The sequence below is a fragment of the Phyllostomus hastatus genome, unplaced genomic scaffold (assembly GCF_019186645.2).
Source record: "Phyllostomus hastatus isolate PE091 unplaced genomic scaffold, TTU_PhHast_1.1 phas_contig_34, whole genome shotgun sequence".
Lineage (NCBI taxonomy): Eukaryota > Metazoa > Chordata > Mammalia > Chiroptera > Phyllostomidae > Phyllostomus > Phyllostomus hastatus.
In genome coordinates this window covers 30,594,614-30,614,022 of record NW_025333857.1, presented here as the reverse complement: position 1 = coordinate 30,614,022, position 19,409 = coordinate 30,594,614, and the positions used below count along the sequence as shown (strand labels likewise).

The window sequence follows — 19,409 nt, the reverse complement described above, 5'->3', positions numbered from 1 at the left end:
ATACAGAAGTTCCAGACTTCAAACGAAATATCCTTTCATGCTGTAAAGACTATGAGCACTTACTCACATAATTCACAATTCAAAATTCATTCATACAAAATTAAAAAGAAAGAAAGAGAAAAGGTAAAGATTTCAGGAAATTATTAATTTCTCTTTAAGACATATATTTTAGAAATAATATTTTCCAGATATAATTTTCCTTTGTTGACTAATCTCTGCGTCAGAAGTACAGCCTCCATCTATGTATAATTGACATTTGTAGTAGGAGCTGATCTGCTGAAAGAAAATCACTACTCAGTATAAGTCATGCTCTTCAAAAAGATAAACCAATTCTGTCACCCATACTCCTATTGTTTGGGCTTTCACTGAGTTCCAGTATCATTTACCTTGGTTTATAAATACCACCTCAGATTAGATTGCCTAAAGGAAAGGGAACACAACTTCTGTTCTTCTAAGAATAACTTCTTCCTAGCAATAAGTCATTGCAAGTCAAGAGCTGATTGACCTCCGAGCATGGAGGGAATGGGATAGTTTGGGACACATGTAATGTAGCTGAGTGGGATCCTGTTCTGCATGCTGACATCCACTGGTCTAATGTCTTAAGGCACGAGAGAGGGGGCACTGTTCTGAACACCTGGAAAACCACCTCTAGGGGGCCATTTGGGTTCTGGGAACAGTGATTGATGAAACAGGGGCTGTTCAGAGACGAAGACTCAGTATACTCTTGATTTATCAATTTTCAAAGGAAGAAAACATTTGAGGGGGCCGAGGAGCTGGCTCAGACTAAAGAGACAAAAGAGGCATGACCACCAAATACCATAAAGAGCCCGAGACTCAACCTTGACCCAGGAAAACCAACAGCTATAGTGTCCTTCTTTAGGCCACTGGCCAATCAGTATATTGCCTGTAGTTTAGTTGATAATATGTAATCAGTGTTAAATATCCTGAACTTGATAATTATGTTGGAGAATGTGTTTGGTTTTAGAAAACACACATCAATGTATTTAGGGCTAGAAAAGGGGGGCAGAATGTCCACAACCTACTCTTAAATGGTTGATGAAGCAAATGTGGCAAAGTGTTAATCTGTATTGTAGATCTGAGTGAAGAGAATATATGGGAGTTCTTGACAGCATTCTTGCAAATTTTGTCTGAGTTTGAAATATACAAAAATACAGAGTTCTAGAGACACTAAATTAGAAGAAAAGTTATAAAGAAAATAATGAGAAGATAATGTTCTCATATTAACTGGAATCTGATTGTGTCTCAGATGATATACGCTAGCAAGTGGCCAAAAGGAGCGCCCTGATGAGCCGGACAGGGGAAAAGGAAGGGAGGAGAATCTCAGCTCTGAGGCTGGGAGATTAGCCCCACCCTGCTCTGCTTCACTCTGCCAGTCCCAGGGAGCATCTTCAGGCCATGAAGACAGCCTTTCAAAAATGCAAACGATCTCATACAAACAAGGATCCTTTGAGATCCCTCCATGGAGATTTGATGCCATGGGAAACCCCACAATGGCCTCCAGTCTTAGTCACCCTCTGCCAGCTAGTAATGAAAAAGCAGATGAAAACTTAAAATCTATAGATGGCTGTCTAGCTCAGAAAACAGTGTGGCATTCCCCAAAGCCACGCTCAATGAAAACAGCAGGTCAGTGAAATTACTCATCAGGAATGTTCAGCAAGAAATATACCCCCAGGTAGCGAACAAGAGAACCATAACCCACTTAGGAAGTGTATAGGAGAGGGTGGGAGGTGGAAGTAAGCAAGGACCAGCTCTCTCTACGGTGACAAACTGAGTCATCCAGAAAATATTTTTTCTGAGAATGAGATTAATACCTACTCCTAAAAATGGATTTGTCCAGGATTCTGAGAAGGTCTGATAAAAAGAAAATCTCAAAAGCATAACTCAGGGCCTAAATTGTTTTACCCAGAATGCTTTTTTGACCATGAGATAGCCTTTAATTCCTGAAGATGGAGCCCAGGGGCCTGCTTGTGGCCTAACAAGCTCCTCAGAGATCTGAGGTGGGGAGCCTTAGCTGAAGGCTTGTTTCAGAAGCACCTGGTCAAGCAGGATCACAGCCAAGCTACTGGGGAGTGTTAATGATGTATTTGAAGCTCAGGCAGGGATCAGGCAGTTGGAAACCCCTGAGCAGTAGCTGATCAGAATAGAAGGTCCCCAGCAAGGTACCAATAAGCATTATGATGTAACATTTAGTTAATACCTTGCTTTCTGACATTTGAACTTTTTAGAAATGAGAGACTTTGAAGCTAATCTAATCAGAGGGTCCTGAAGTTTGAGAAGAATCAGCGGGAGTGTGTTTCTCATCTTTTTGCTGCTCCTTGGAGTTCATGGAGGTGAACTCAGTGTCAGTCCTACAAATCTAAAGGGCTCATCAGCCCCTGCGATGCTGGAGGAGTTCTGGGTACTGTGTGCTCTTCAGGCTACTGAATTTGCACAGTAGTTTGACTGTAGCATGAGCCAGCCCACAAGCAGGCTGAGATGGCTCAAAGCTGGCTTCGGGAAGAGGGTGAGTGGGAACTGGCACCAGACCAAGGCATCATGATGGAGCAGAGGCTGGGCCAGTGACCAGCCTGAGGAGATGCTTCAAGGCCTCTGAGCTAAGGAAGGCTGTGGCAACTTCAGCTGGAACCAAGGCAACAACTGGAGCCAGGTTTCCGATGGAGGAGGTCTGGAGAGTGCACTGTTATTGGTGAATAACAAGAGTGGTCAAGACTGGGATTTGGAGACATCCTGTGAGATATATCCATGAGCGTCAGTCCCTCCCAGTCCATGGGCTGTCTATGGGGTGGACCCAAGCTCGGAAAGGAGGTTGAGCCTTCACAGGTCAGAGCAGTGAAGCTTTCAGCTTGGGGTTGAGGGTTAAGGTAGGATTCCTAGAAGTGAATGGAGTCACCTGTTACACATGCAAGGATTAACAGCTTTGAAAAAGAGCCTATTCCTATGATCTAGACTCTAGATCTCAAGGTGGAAGGGAGGGAGTTTGGGGATAGAAAAGGCTTGGAAAGGGAAGTCCTGGAACTCAAAATTGGGGGATTGGGGAGGTCTCGCTGTCCTCTGGAGCACTCAGGGGAAATACTTAGAGAGTGACATGACATTAGAGTTTAACCCCTGTGACTCTGTGAGGGGCCTCAGGTCAGGAAAACTGGATTAATTCTAAGTTCAACCAAACTGTGAGAATGAAATGCTTCATGTGTTGAAATAATTCCTGTCTTGGCATCCTAGGGGGTGAGGGAAGATGCCAGATCCAGCTGGGAAAAACAGAGACAACAAGTCTGGAGCTAACCAAGATTTTTTAAAATGTTGGCACCTGTTTTGAAACAGAAGGGAATAAACTATTTGTGAAATGTAAATTGAAGTATGAAAGCTAAAGGGCTCAGCTCCTAAGACTCAGAATCTGACTCACAGCTGCTTAATGAAAGACACAAAACCACTCGGGCTTTCACATTCATCAAGCCAGTGGCCTTTGCTGCTTCTCTTTAGTTGCAGTCTGAGCCCCAAAGCTCCAGGGGATATTTTGAAAATTAAGTAAATAGTGTTAAGTTTCATGAGCAAGCATTTTCTGTGTTGCATGTCTGCTAAGACCTTCATAGACAATAACTTATCAATCTTCCCGACAACACTATGTTATACCAATGTGGAAAGAGTCATAGAGAGGTTAGTTAACAAGCCCAAGGTCACACAGCTTGTAAGTGGCAGAGTAAGGGATCTGGAATCAAAGTCCTGGGTCTCGAGCATAACAGTATGATCACGTGTTTAAACCATTTTAAAAACAAAGTTAGTATGTTGGGAAGTTCTGAAGACCAATTTGGAGTCTTGGATGACCTACCTATATAAAAATATGAATCTCTGGTGGTCCTTGTGGAGGAAGGGTTTTCACATGGGCTGGATTTTACAGTGTGAAGTGCCACCAGCCCTTTCAGTAAATGGTCCTTATTTTGCTGGAGTCTTTCTTTTCCTTTCACCAGTCAGTAGGAAGGAACACACATATATTCTGTATTTCCAAACATTACTTCTGAGGTGGCGCCATAGAGTCAATGACCTCCCAGCTGTCTCTTCACCTGAGCCACTACCCAGTACAGACCTTCGATAAACACCTTCTCACACACATGTCAGTTGGAAGTATAAATGCTCATTGTAAATGCTGAGTGACTAAAAATAACTTTCTAAAAATAATGATAAAGAGGGTTTGAAACTACTATTAATATCACTGAAATATTAATTGGAGATGGGATTAGGGAGCAATCGGATTTTGAGAAGTAAAACAATTTTGGCTTTTGTGTTCTGCCAAATTTAGAGACTCTCTTAGTCTTTGATTACAGTTTCAATTAAATAATTTTCATGAAAATATGTAAATTCAGTCTGGTTTCTTCTGTTTCACTAGCTTTTAGTTAAAAATTAGAATTGGTAAAAATAATATTTAGTTTCAGCAATTTAGTACGTTTCTTTCTAATTTGGGGGAAACAGTTTAGCCTGAGTTGGAAAATGTTTTCTTAGTCCACCTGCTTATAGAATATATCTGAAACCATATCAAATTAGAGGTTAACTCTGTCTTAAGTGATAGCCAGACTATAAAGGCGAAGTTCAAAAATGTACTTTCCATACTCCATACCCCAAAACAAGGGCTCAAAAATTAAATGGGGAGACTACAGTGTTTCCCTGGGGCCCCTCGAGGAAGCAAGGTCACTAAAAGGCAAGGTCAATTGCGTTTATCTGGGTTATCAGTAATAGAGTGTCTGACTTATTTTAAAATATTTGTTTTATAATTCACTTTGAATTGATTTGCTTATCTATTTTTTCAGAAACTAAAAATTTCTTCTCTTTTCTAAACCTCAAGTTTATAGAAATTACAAAATTAGCCATGATAGAGTGACCTGAAGGTTTACTTAGAAAGAGAATTTAAATTGAGTACATAATATTTAGTGAAAAGCCAACATAGAAATATATACCAAATACTAATATCTTTAAACATGAGGACATTTATAGGTCTTGGATACATAAAACTCGAAAGAGTCTTCATAATTACACCCAGTAGATATTGAGATTTTTTTCTACCTACACATCCATCTATGAACCCAAGATAGCCATCAAAGAGAAAGATGGAAAAAGAATGAGTATTATTTAATTTTCACTTCCTAATAGGTAAGGAAGATGAAAACTCAACACTTGTCAAGTGCCTGTGGTGACAGAAAAATAAGATTCATTCTGTGAGGAAAAAAAGGGTTATATACCAGAAGAATGACTATTCAGTTAAACATGAGATAATAGAAAAGGTAAGGAAATTAGAAAGAACTCAAGCAAATCCTGATCATAGGCATATATTGAGAAGGAAAATTCCAAACATGAGGAAAAAGAAAAAAGAACTGCTTACCTGTCTGATTTTGGCAGTGAACGGGAGAGAAAGAGATATCATCCAAGGCAACATACCCTCCTTTGGGACCATTGAAAGCAACTTCAAAAATAATCTACAGAGGAAAATGACACAGTGTGATACAGATTTACATATTTTCTGTTAGGCTTAAGTGCTTTTATTTATGATTTAAAATGACATGCCAACAAGCTAGGAGATACCAAGTTGTAAGTGCTTAAGAAACCATGTTCCTACACAGAGGGATTTGGGTAGCTCCCTCCTCAACCCGTAGTGTCTTTTTGGAAAAGGAAATACTAAGCCCTAAGTTGTATTTTATTGGTGAACTTTTTCCTCTCCCTTGCGTGTCAGCTAAGGTACCCATGTCACTTTTCGGATGGAACTACAGAATTGACAATTTGCACTATGAGCTTCAGTTAAAGAAACAACAGGTTCCTTGCAGAAAGCTGATTACATTCACTTTTTCCACTTCACAGAGAACTAAGCCCCTCTAAGTCTCTTCCCCTTTTCCATACATGAAATTCTATGTCAGCGTCCTGGACAAAGATGCAGCAATCAATTCTGATGGCTAAAGCATAATCAGGCCCAGAAATTCTAAACACGGACATCAGAATTCCAGGCATGTTTGAATGGTTAGAAAAAAACATGGGGTTAATGTGTTCGGCCCCTTTAAATTTGCTCTCTTCTCCATGTTCAATGACCACCTTCTACGTGTAACTGTAGGGATCAGGTGTGCTGAGCACAGCATTCACCTGTATTGGGAAAACCACCCAAGTGTGAAGTCCGCTCTTGTGAATTGATAACATGAGAAGATGCAGTGCTGAGTAGGGGCTGAAACTCAAATGCCTATGAGGGCCAGGCAGGCCGTGACGTGGGCTCGGTGTGATGCAGCAGCAGCAGAGAAGGTGCAGACCGTGGTGAAGTGGGAGTGCAGGCCCTGCTGGAGGGGGACGGCTGCCACTTTGTCAACTGCTGATGTGTGGGGGGTCAGGCTTAACGCGTCTGGATCTACCAAATGGTCAAGAGGACCTGGATCTCTAGATTTTTACTTGAAATCTGTGGATTTTTTTAATGTTGACAATTAATTTAGAAATTAAAACAAAGATGTAAACAACAAACAAACACAAAAAAACAAATACCATTACAGCAGTCTTTGTAAGACTGTTGAGATTAAATGAGAAACTATATAAAGACCCTAGCTTACAGAGTCAGCTGCATAATAAGCTCTGAACTAAATTCATGCCTTCTTCTCCCCAGGTTGACCTGTCTTGACCTCATATTCAGACCTGAGCCCAGTTACTAATTAGCCACTAATTAGCTCGAACAGGCCCCTTCTCTTCTCTGGGTGTCAGTTTCTCCATTTGGGGGTGGGGAGAAGAGTTTGGGTAAGATGGTTCCTAAGGTCCCTCTCAGTTTAACAACAAGGTCTTCCAGAGGCTTGTAACTGGACTTGACAAAATCCAAGAGCGGGCCTGGAAGTTTGTCTCTGGAATGGTGAGAGGCTCAGAGAACAAAGGGAACAGGTGCGGACAAATGAGAAGGGGCAAATGAAGTTCTACACTCTTAACACAGGTCCGTGCCACCTGATAAAGTGAGTGGCAGAAATTATCTTGCTGGGCAGGCCAAATAAGAATGAAATTTTGGATGAGAATGTACTAATATACTCATCACAGCTAATGTGCCTGTCTCTTGCTCAGAAAGAAGGTCTCAAATGCTTGTTTTCCATTTTAAAAATTCATTGGAGAATATGATGGCATTAAATTCACCTACTTCTGCAGCATACATCTCTTTTCCTGGCAATTACCGAGAGCAAATAATCCTATCATAATGAATTCAGGGGACTGGAGCAAAATCCCACATGCGGGAATCAAAAGAATATATACTGAAGTTTAGTAATGCCCAGAATTGTAACAGTTCAGCTTTAATTTAAAAAAAAATTGGTGAAGTCTCAGCCACACAAATGCTGCCCCATGAGTCTGTGGCTGGGTGGAAGGAGCTGACAAAGAAAATGCTGCCAGAGCACGCATGTGCGTGACTCATCCAACTTTCAACAGGAGGAAAACTTTCTCAAGCAGCGTGTGCATGTCTCCTTCCCCTTGTAACCCAGGCTCACAGGAACTTTTCCACTGGGCTGTAAGAGCACATTGAGGCCTGGTCAGCCGTTGGGATAGGAAATAGCACATACACTGCAAAAGGTACTGTGTTCCTTCTGGCGCTGTACGTGGGAGGCAGGCTGTACCTGAAGCGGGCCAAGGGAGTGGCAGGCTATCAGTAGGCAGGACATGACAGAAACCAGGACCCAACCCCCACACTCTATGAAACTCCACATCAGGCGAGCAGATGGCACCACTGAAAAGCACAGGATAATCCACTCCTTTTGCACTTTAAAGGGAACTGGGAAAGATATTGCAAAAAGCGCAAAGTGAAAAGTATGGGTCAGTTACAACTTATGGTAACTAAGACTACTTATAGCTCCAAATCTGCAACCACAATGCTGCCCTCACTGATTCAGGAGGTCCCGTGGGGTCCTCAGACAGAGCTGGGTCTCCTCCTTCAGCTTTCGGTCAGACTTTAGTTCAGGAACTTGTCTAAGTGCCCTGGCACTCACCAGCTGTGTGACCTAGATAAAAAATGACAAACTTCTTAGGCTTCCATTTCTCCTTTCTTGTCTATAATATGGGGGCATTTTTATCTACTTTGTTGGATTGTTGTAAGGACTAGAATATGTACAAAATATAGAATGCATTAATATATGTGCTTTAAAAAGGGTCTTTCAAGGATAAACACCAAAATGTCACAGTTCTCATCTTTGCAGTATTGGCCCAGTCTATTTTAGTTTGTTTTACTCTCCTGAATTTCCTAATTTTTCTGCATCAGACATTTATCATTCACATAACTATAAAAAATTTTAAAACTCAAGCACCAAGGCTTCTTTCAAATCTGGACCACAAACACAACTTTCTGATATTTATGCCGTTATTTATACTGTAAAGCAGAAAAGAAGCAAATAATTTTTTTCTCTAGAAAGACTATTCCCTCAAACAAGGGAATAGGAACAACCTTCCTTACAACATTCCTTCATAACTGCTCTCAGGAATGAAAGTTCAAGAGTGACTTTCACTTAGAAGGCACTGACCCCTTTTGACTTTCCCATGACCACAGTGCAAGGTTCAAAGGGAGAGTGTGCCCCCCAAATCTAGCTGGTTGACTGGCTTTTCCATATTTGTCCTTAGGAAAAACAGTCTTGTTAGAAAGTGAAGATGATAAAGGAGGAAGGCAGAAGGGAATATAAAGAAAGGAAGGGAGGTTGAGGAGGCCAAGAAAGGGAAAAGAAAAAAAAAGATTGAGACATGGCAGAAAAGAAAGAATGAGTGTGAGACGCAGCACCTCCTGACCTCCAAGCCCATGTGTGGGCAGCGGCCCTGCAGTGCGGCCGCGTCAAGGCACACCCGGGACACCCACCTCCATGGCATACGGGGCATTGAACTCCACTTCAGCGAGGTTCCAGGCAGGATTCTCCGGACCGCTGGTTTTCCAGATCTCCTCATAAAGGCCGGTCACATCCCGAGTATAAAGGGAGAAGACATTGTCATTGCCCTGTTGGAGCTGGTAATAAAATGACAGGCAGCCGGACATGGGGGCCGTGGTCATCGGGGAGATGAGCTGTGCCACCTCCTGGAAGTGCTTGATGTAAACCGAGTCCACGTACATGTAGTGACCTGAAAACCACACAGAGAAAACAGCATGAGACAGGCTGGGGATTCTCAGATGAAATGGTGGGATTCTGGGGTTTACTTTGGAATTGGTATCCAGGGAGCGTAGTAGAAACGAAGCAAAAGAGTTACAGATGAAAGAAGTTTGGCCATGGGTTGGTGAATGTTGCACCCAGGAGAGAAATAAATGGAGTTGACTGTGCTCTGCTGAATGCAAGGTAGGAACCATTCTTTTTCACTCCTTTACTTTTAACTGAAGCGCACACACATATAGAAAGGTAAGATGCAGCATCTGTAAAGCGCTTGAGTTTTCACGAGCTAAACACAACTGTAAGTTCTGTGGAACAGAACTTATCTCAGAAGCCACCCTCCCCCAAGTCTTCTCTGAGTTAATAAGGTTTCTAAGAATATACCAAGCATTCCATCTGTTCTTAAAAAGACATAGAAGGACCCTCCTCTACATCTTTACAATATATACAAAATGTCATTGTGTATTCTTTGAGTGAAACTAAGATTTTGAATCATAACCAATGACAAGTTGTACCTCTTTAACAGAACACGTAGGTCAGTCAACACGGCAGACAGGGTTAGGACTTGGAAGGTTGAACTTGCAATACCATTCTTGGGAAGGCCTTGGTGGGCTCTGCACTTAGAGGCTGGCCTCCATTAGAGGCATTTTGGTGAAACTGAGAAATGCTGAGGCAGGATGGGGAGAGCCTGGATTTGGCCATTGAAAATACTGGTTTGAATCCTGCCCTACCTCTTACGAGACCTGTAACCTTAAGCAAATTACTGAGTCTCTCTGGTCTTCAATGCCCTGATCTCTAGAACAAGAATCAAATACTTCTCTCATTGGACTGATATTAGTATGAAATGAAATTATGTATGTGAAATGTTTAGCCTGTGCCTGGCACATTGCAATTGCCTAACATAATTATAATGCAATAAAGTAATGCCATTACGGATTCTAGTACCATGTTTTCCCCATTGTCTGTTTTATATAAAGTTGAAGCTATTATCATTAACAATTGTGTCTGAATTTATTTAAGCCACAGTGACAGAGGATGCTATGCAATGCAGCTTCCATGGGCTGGCCTTCTATTTATGAGCTCAGAACAACTACAGCCTAATATCTTTATCTTTAGTACATTATGCCTGGTTAATAATAATTCCTTTTATCCTCTGCAAAATAGCAGTAAGGATATTAGGAAGAATATATGCACTCATGCACTGGACACTTACTTTGCATCTAGCACTGCCCAGTATGTGGTTGGCCCTCAATGAACAGTTATTCAAAGCACAAATATGGTCTCGGAAAGGTCCTCACCTCCACAAGGCAGAGGAGAAAGATGGACAAATCAAAGCTATTTTCTCCTGGTAGCAAATTGCTCAACCCCCTGAATAACTTTTCTTGCTCAAACATAATTTCTCTGACCATCTCACCAAGCCTTGCAACTGTGAAAAAACAGAGATCACAAACTCAGATGCTCAGAGGAGCCAACTAGATCAGGTACATGATTAAAGTGCATTGGGTCAGGGAGAAAAAAAAGAGGGTGATAAATTAGTTACAAACATTTGAAATCATATTTCACCAGAGATAAGGCACAGAAATCAAGCTTCTCTGGAAAACTCAGAACATCTGGGCCCGTGTTCTCTTGCTGCAGCAGGCGGCTGGCGTTAAGAGCAGCAGCACCTTGCATCACCTGTGTCCTCCAGCCCATCCCGAGAGCCCATCCCTCTCCTCCCCGCTGATGCCCTGACATCCAGGCCGGTGCTACAGGCCTTTCCCACTGAGGCTCAAAATCCAGATTTTTATGACAAATCTATCCATTTTAAATGATATCCTTATATTGGTTGGCTGAGGTTGCTATAATAAATTACCACACACTAGATGGCTTAAACAACAGAAATTAATTGCCTCACAGTTCTGGAAGCTAGAAATACAAGATTAAGGTGTCAAAAGGATTGGATCCTTCTGAGGGCTGTGAAAAAGAATCTATTCCAGGCCTCTCTCCTCATTCTGGTGGTTGGCTGGCATCACCCAGTCTCTGCCTTTGTGTTCACCTGGTGTTCTCCCTCTGTGCACATCTCTCTCTGTCTCCAAACGTCCCGTTTTTTTAAGGACACCAGCCATATTGGATTTGGGGACCACTCTGCTTCAGTAAGATGACTTCATCTTAACTGATAGCAACAACCCTATTTCCAAATAAACTCACATTCTGAAGTCTGGGGGTTAGAACTTCAACATGGGATTTTTGTTTTTTAAAGAGAGGGGAGACAGAGAGGGAGAGAAACATCGATATGTGGTTGCCTCTCATTTGCTCCCCACTAGGGACTGGCCTGGAACCCAGGCATGTGCCTTAGATTGGGAATTGAACCAGTGACCCTTTGATTTGCAGGCAGGCACTCAATCCACTGAGCCACACCAGCCAGAGCCAACATAGGAATTTGGAGGAAATACAATTCAACCTATAATACCCTTCACCATAATTTTTTAAACTTTGTGTGTGTGCCAAATAAACAAATCTGCAGGCTGGAAATGACTGATGGAAACCTAATTTGCCACCTCTGGAGAAAGATTGTAAAGGAAGAATCAAAACAGCAGACTGAACAGAATCAAAGGACCTCTGACGTGCAAGGAAGGCTGTGCTCTGATGCCCTGTGAGTGCTGCTGGCAGCCAGTCAGCCTCGACCAGAACACACCACTAGTGGAGAATGCATGGGGACAGCCGGGCTCTGCAAAGCGGCCCTGTTCACTGAGCACTCACCCAAGTGTCAAAGGCAGAAAGGAAGTGGTTTTTTAAAAAAGGTATTTAATTATTTTTTACTTTAAATAATCTTTTATTTTTCAATTACAGTTTACATACAATGTTATATCAGTTTCAGGTGTATAACTCAGTGGTCAGACATTATATAACTTACTAAGTAATCACCCCAATAAACCTAGTACCCATGTGACACCATACATAGTTTTTACAGTATGATTGTCTATATTCCCTACGCTGTACTTTCCTTCCCTGTGACTGTTCTGTAAGTACAATTTGTACTTCCTAATCCCTTCACCTTTTCCACTCAACACCCTCCTATCTTCCACCCAGTCCCCCAGCATCCCCCCACCCCCCCGCCCCGGCAACCATCAGTTCTTCAGAGAGGAAGTTTTTAATGCCCTTTGTAAAAATATTTCCTACCAATAAAACAAGCTTTTTCCAAGATATGCCACTGGGGGAACTGGGTAGAAGAGCTATAATATTCTGTTTACCTGACACCTCATTGTGGGGGCCATGGAGGCAGGCTGCCGGCATTCCTTCACGTGTACTTGCGGCATGGACCAGAGCTGACTGAGAGCCACCACTGACTCATGTGTGGATCCACAACAGCATTTGTGCCAAGGCCACACCACATTGGGCTGTTTCCAGTCAATGACCAAGTGTAGCAGGGCCAGTCTGTCTGACACGGGGCTCTTCAGCATCTCCCCACCAGCCCGGCCCCTCTCCTTCACAGGCATCAGCCCTCCGTCCTGTGCTGCAGGCTCTCCCACCCAAGGCTGCATCATGACTTCTGTGGAACCTGGACATGGGTGCCTTTCTCCATAAAATACATTAAAAATTATATTTTATAACTGCATTGGTATAAAGATAAATATAATCTAGGACTTATGTTTGTTGTTGTTACACTCATTTTTCTTTTGATTGTAAAATAAAGGAAATATAAACATTCTCACAGATCCCTAAAAAGGTCCTGGCCCCTAGGCACTGTGACTACTGTGCCTAATGGCTACATTGACCTGGCCCAGCCACGCCAGCTCTCTCCCCTCCATCCTTCACGGTCATTTCCCCCAATGAATCTCTTCCACACCTAACTCCACTCAGTGTCTGCTTCTTGGAGGACCCAAACTGCACAGCCATGAAGAGGGAAATCATTCTACCCAGGGTGGGGAACACCTCCAAAGACCCTCAGTGTATCTGGGGGACACCTCACAAACCCACTGGAAATTATTCATTCCACGTCCAGTGTGCATGGTAACTTGCTTAGAGAAATGTCTCAGACCCTGTCCAATTATGCATTATCTTCCTCACAGTTGTCAGAAATCTGACCATTGCCTTTAAAGGCTAGTTACTCACCTGCTGTGTGAACAACATTTTAATTCCTGAATTTGCAGTTAAAGCCCTCATTAGAAACACATGCATAAGACACTGGGCCAAGGGAGCCACAGTCACATTTCTGACCCCAAAAAACATCCAGCGAACAGAACGTGACCTGCCCAAAGTGAGTCAGAGAGGCTTCTGGGAACAAGAACAGGACTGCTGACAGCCTCTTGTGGAACCACTAGACTAGACCACATACCCCGTCCCCACCGCCACCCCTGCTCACATTGTTCATTCGTTGCCAGTGTTGGGTACCGTTTACTAATGATCTGAGTGAGACCAAGTTTTTCACTGGAAAACAAAAGGTATCTCATCACAGGTTTGCCACCTCAGCTGAAGGGGTGGAAATGAGACAGGAATCACCAGGTGTCTTCCCAGGCTCCGTGTGTGTCATTGTTGAGTACAGTCTGCTCCAAGCAAAAGGTGGGCTGGGAGCAGACACTGTTCTGTGTACCTTTTCAAGGGGAGTGAAGAAGGTGGCCTGGAGTTCTTACGAAATCATGTCTAGTGTTTGGTATTGTGAGGAGTTTCCTGCCCACTTCAATGAGGCCAACCCTCCTATCTGGTTCTAGAGCCTCTGGAATTTCTGGGAGAGGCAATTTTCATCAGCTCCTTTATGACTGAGTAGGATGAAACAAGGTATAGATGGACCCTAGGTAGACAGGATCCTATAATCCACCAAGTCCTTGGGGATATTGTAGGCCACAAAGATTTGTAAGTATTACATTTTTAATTGGAAATGAATGTCTATGAAGGGGAAAACGGGTTCCCCATAAGATAAAAAATTAAGAAGTTTGTTGCCACTCCTCTAAAATCCAGCTGCAGCTGGTCTGTTTCCTCTAAGTCTGGATTGTACACTATAAGCCTGCAGTTCTAGGGGGGTGGAAATCCCACCAATTTCCAATTCTGTTGAAGGATCCAAACACCCGGTGATGCCAGCCAGGGCCCAGGCCGCCCTGGATCACGCCTGTAGTGACCACATGTACACACTTCCCGCCTTTCCTGCAGCAGCCCCTGGGTTAGCTTGCCTTCTCCTGGGGAACGAGTGGCCCCTGCTAGTTTGCCATTTTCCCTTGAATTAGGAAAAGAACTCTGAGGGAAGTTCCTGAACTTTTATTTTCAGTCTGGCTAACCAGCATTCCACAAAGATTGCCCTTGGCTTAGCCGCCAGGCCAAAGGCGTCCTCTGACTCAGCTGTGATTCTACCCGGTTGCCACATGTGGGTCCTGGTTGTGATGCCCGCATCCGTGTCAGGTTTGTCTGGATAAGCCGTCTCCTGGGTAAAGGGGAAAGCTTGGTCTGCAGAAATGTGTGCCAGCTGGAAAGACCCAGTGGTCTCTGCCATTGTGAGGAGACAGTAACCTAAGGTGGCAGGTTATCATGCCTGCTCCCCTGGTCTATAAACCCAAGTGTTTTCTTCATGAACCTTTCATTCTATGGGTTTGGGTGAATTTAACTATAATAGAGTCGGATTCTAGTCTTTTTATACAGCTTTCAAGGATGGCTAAAATTTAAATGAATGTGAAGTGGAACTTCTCCTAGTCCCTGCTCAATACCAAGAGCCATGGGTGACAAGTACATCTGTTTTCCAAAGAGCAGTGCAGACCATCAGCATAGGATATGCTGCGTTGAGGCAGGCCTGGCAGCTGAGCCAGCTCTGCCAGCTTTGGCCCATCTGTCCCCTCCAGCCTGTATATATTCAACAGGACAAGACCAGAGAGGGATCAGAGAGACTGGAGACAGTTTCTTTGAAGCAAGTTATCAGGAGCTGCCATGACCTGCCATGTGTTTCCTTTTGATCAAGCCTATCCCTCTCAAGGGAAGAGGAGGGAGTGTTCCTATTCTTACCCTGATCCAAGGGAGGAGACTTAAGGGAACCACTTACAGAGAGGGTGGAAAAGGGAAATTCCATCTAACCACAGCCCCACCCTTGCTTGCAGAAATTCCGAGTTCTTTGATTGCCTTGGGCCACCGGAGGAGGGTGGTGAGAGTTACTGGGAGAACTTGACGAGTGATAACTGGGGTCTGTGGGGCCCAAAGGCTGGTATCTGACTCTTGACTGCATAGATCTAAAGGCTAGACAGCTGTGGGAGGGACCCAGGGCAGAGCAGAATGGACAGAAAGGATTTTGTTGCCAATGAGCTGTCCTTCTAGAGTTTGATGGGGCAAAGATTTGATTTTTCCCTTAGCCAAAGTGAGCAACTCAGATGATAGCTGGGCTAGGGTGCCTTGAAGGATTCTTCTCCAAAGGACGGCATGCAGGGCTGTAACTCCGACAGAAAGGGGCTGGCTGGGTGTACCATTACTTACAGGTGCTAAAGTGGATTCACAGAGGGTGCATCATCCCTGTTTGGGAATAGTGAAGTGAGATTCTCCATCGGCCGTGAGAGAAATGGCTAGCATTTGGCCTCCTGTAGTACCAAGGGCATCAGCTCCACATTAAACAGCTCTGGTCACATAAAGCCTTCTGTCTGCTCCCATTCCCTTTCTGTTCCATCCTCATCCTGCCTCCCCCTACCCTGGAGGGGCCAGGAGCAGCACCACAAGTGGGGGAAGGGAAGAGGGGAGAAGTATGAAGAAATAAAGCACAAACCCTCTCTCTACAGCTCTGCTGTGCACTGGCTGGGGGGAAGATTTGAATTGGATGAGATTTTCAAATTTTGACTTGACTGAATTTAATCCTTTATTGTTTTTCTTCTTCCCTTCATAATTACAGAAACAGTGGTTACTTGTGCAACCTCCACAAGTTAAAGGAACTGTCAGATGAAGGATAAAGTGCACGTTTGTGATGAACTTCATCCTTTCAAAGGAAAATGGTCGGTCATCCAGGGACAGAGAAAGGAGATCCAGAAGGGCTTGCACCAAGGCAATGGGGAGAATATAGATAAAGCTGCCTCCCTACCCAGCCCTTCGGCAATGAACCAAATGGATCAGTGCAGACGGCGAAGGAGTAGGTGCTGTCAGGGTGACGCTTGAGCTCAATCTGACCTGAAACGAGAAGCGTGTCCTGAGTTATGGAAGAATGACTCTTCATCTCAGGGTCTTCAATGGAATCAAATAACTCTGATCTGACTTTAGGTTTTGAAATCTTGGTCAGCTCCTTTTAGAGTAGCACCATGGGTAGATTTAATTTTTAAAATTTCAGCAAGGAAATAGATTTCCCTCATTATTTTTCCAGCAATTATCTTCTTTTTGCTAAGGCAGGTAGAAAATAGTAATGGTCTGTCAGTAGGTTACCTCCTGAAAGATGTTTGTTTCACTTCATAAAGTATTCAAAAAGACAAATCCTTATGTGATGAATCAGAATTGAATAAGCGAAAGCAGACAATATTCCTACCCTTCCAATATCCCAAATACGCCCACCACAATTCTTAGTGTGTCTTGTAGCCATTTTCATCACCGGACAAGAATGTGGAGACCAGGTGCTCATCTGAAACACTTGACTCATCATTTGGGGCTGTTCTGAAGACCCAGCTGCATAAAGGAAAATTCGTATCTACCTCTTATTTTTCAGGTATTACCTTCACTGCCCCATTCTCTGTAACACAAAGGCCAGTGCCCTCCTGGGAAGAGGTTCTTCAACCTCCCAGAGGCACTAGAATTTCTCAGCAGGCACACAGCTTCCCTGGCCCCTTGCTGTTTGTGTCTCCAGTTTTTACCATGAAGCAAAAGTAAAAACTGCTTCCAGTATATGAATGCACATGAGATGAATTTGTATAGAGCAAAATCTGCTGCCATAGGCAGATATCTAAACCACTTAATCTTTACTTTGCCACCCAAACTGATAGAGCTCAAGGAAAATCAATACACCCAGTGGAAGGCAAAAGCAATAAGAAGGCAGCCTTTCTCTTATTTAGAACATTGGAGGGTGTTTCTTTCTTTCTTTTAAAGCATGATCTTGGTCAAACCTTTGAGTCATAGGGGCGGAGAAACAAATATTTTATTTGTTTTTGAAATAAAATATTTAAAAATCTTTAGAACTCATCATTTTAACCCCATCTTATATAGGGGAAAGTCTTACAGAGGAGCCCAGGTGTGAGAAGTGTGAATGAGTGTGAGTGTGCGTGTGTGTGCAGACACCTACGTGTGTGCATGGGGTAGGAATGAGAGGGATGTTTGGCTAGTGTTTGGGCAAACCATCTGCCCAAAAGTGAAGCTGGGGTGAAGCAGCAGAGGAGAGCTGGAGGCGGGGAGGGGAAGGCAGGCATCCTGCTTCTCTTTAGCAGCAGGAACATAACCTCGGGTCTAGCATCTACTCTGCAGTCATCACACGTCCTGACATCCTCAGCACTCCCGACCCCCTAATAAACCATCCGTTCTCACGCCCACACACCTTGGCGTATGCTGCGCCTGTCTTCTTATTCATCTGGCAAATTCCAGTTCTGATATCACTTCCTCTACAAAGCCTTCCTGGCACCCCAAATCCAAGGTGGCCTTTCACTTTTCTGGCCCCATATCATTTATTTTGTACCTCTGTTAGTCACGTGTCACTGTGAATGTTTACACAGAATTTTGGTATTTGAATAATTTGAGAAATGCCATAATATATAAATATAAAACTATATTAAAGGCACTAAGAAGTCCTAAAAATAAGGAAATTTGATTATTTTTTGTAGTTCAAAGTTGCCCCATTTATTTGACCACATACAAATGTAGCCCCTCTTCCCTCCTATAATGATTAGTATCCTCAATAACTGGTGTTCTAAGGACAACACTTGGAAAAGTTTGTTCCTGTGATCACTTTGGGGTCAATGACTGTTTTTGCATCACCAGGATACACAAGAATGTCTGACATATAAAAAGTGCTTATTATGTGTGTGTTGAATGAATGGATGAGCGAGTGATGAACGAAGAAGCCTCATTCCAGTGCTCAGGCTCTGACTGGACTGACTATACAATACGGTGGATTGCTGGGAGGGAGGTCTCCACAGATTTCTTCCTTTCAGGCCCAGAGTCTGCAACTGCATTAGGACTTGGTATTGACATCAAGGGACTAAGCAATGCTGGTGGGCAAAGCTGCTTGCCTTGGGGGGGTGTATTTTAGGAGAATGCGGAAGAAGATGAAGGATGGGAAATGGGGATGGGAAGATGGGATGGAGAAAGGGAGCAGGAGAGGAGAGAGGCAGGTGCCTATGGCAGGGATGACAGTGTCCCACCACCAAGTCCTACTGCTCCTCAGGGATGGCCACATCATTATGCCTATCTCCTGATATAAATAGTAAAACATCTGCTGGTTAAGATATCAGAAAAGACAAGTCCTCTTTTTCGTACCCTTTCGGCCCTTCAGAACTCCTTTATACTTTTTTCTACTGCCAAATGCAGAGTACTTTTGAGTACCCAGGAGGGACCCAAAACATTTAAAAATAGATCTCAATGGATGATGAATTTGGAGATTTTGATGTATAGCCTTAGGTGAAGAAAGATCGGTTAAGTAATTTCTCTGTGGCGAATGGGCCGATGAAGACTCTGAGGAGTTAAGGGGAACACAAAAGCACTAATGCCCGAAGTGACGCAGCGCTCTGACTCCTGCGTCTGGGGCACTGGCGTCAGGACTCCCAGCCTCGCCTCCCTCTCTGTTCCTTGTTGACACATACATGGTCACAGTGTCTGTGGTCACAAATGAGAGTGAGCAAGGACGAGAGGTGATGCATTCTTCAAAGGATGGATTACATTCAGTTACATAGTCAAATAAGTGGTTTGACACTAGTCCACAGCTCTGTTGCCTCTCCCAAGAAATGTGTTCTCCCCAGCCAACTGACCCTCACCTTCAATGAGGATGAAAAATGATGCACTGAATAAATAATCATTAGATCATGACATCGGTTACCCAGAGGACCTGACCTAGCAACTAATGTTGAAGTGACTGGACAAGTTCTTTAACACTTCCCCATACTTAAGTTTGTACCTCTGAGAAATGACAACAAGGGTTATTGCAAGTTTAATGCATTAGTCTTTCAAGATTTGCTGTATTCCTGGTACTAGATTCTACAAATGACCAAAAAATCTCAAAATTAGCTTACTCCCACAAATTAAGAAAAAGTTTCTTTTTGAAACTCCAAGAGATTGTTAGTTGCTTTATTCATTTAAAGATGTCAAGAGGTGGTGACGTTTTATTGTTTTGATGAACTCAATCGTCTTTTAAAATACTCATGCAGATGTATGGATTAA

General features: G+C 43.3%; 1 protein-coding gene across 1 annotated transcript in view; it reads right to left on the bottom strand.

Moving 5' to 3' along the window:
- Window positions 1-19,409, bottom strand: part of MAMDC2 (MAM domain containing 2) — a 125,806-nt gene that overhangs the window by 44,846 nt on the left and 61,551 nt on the right. Inside the window, exons 6-7 of the mRNA XM_045840178.1 lie at window positions 8,846-9,102; window positions 5,387-5,480 (exon numbers count right to left, since the gene is read on the bottom strand). Coding sequence (XP_045696134.1) covers window positions 5,387-5,480; window positions 8,846-9,102 — 351 coding nt within the window. The remainder of the gene's footprint in view (window positions 1-5,386; window positions 5,481-8,845; window positions 9,103-19,409) is intronic.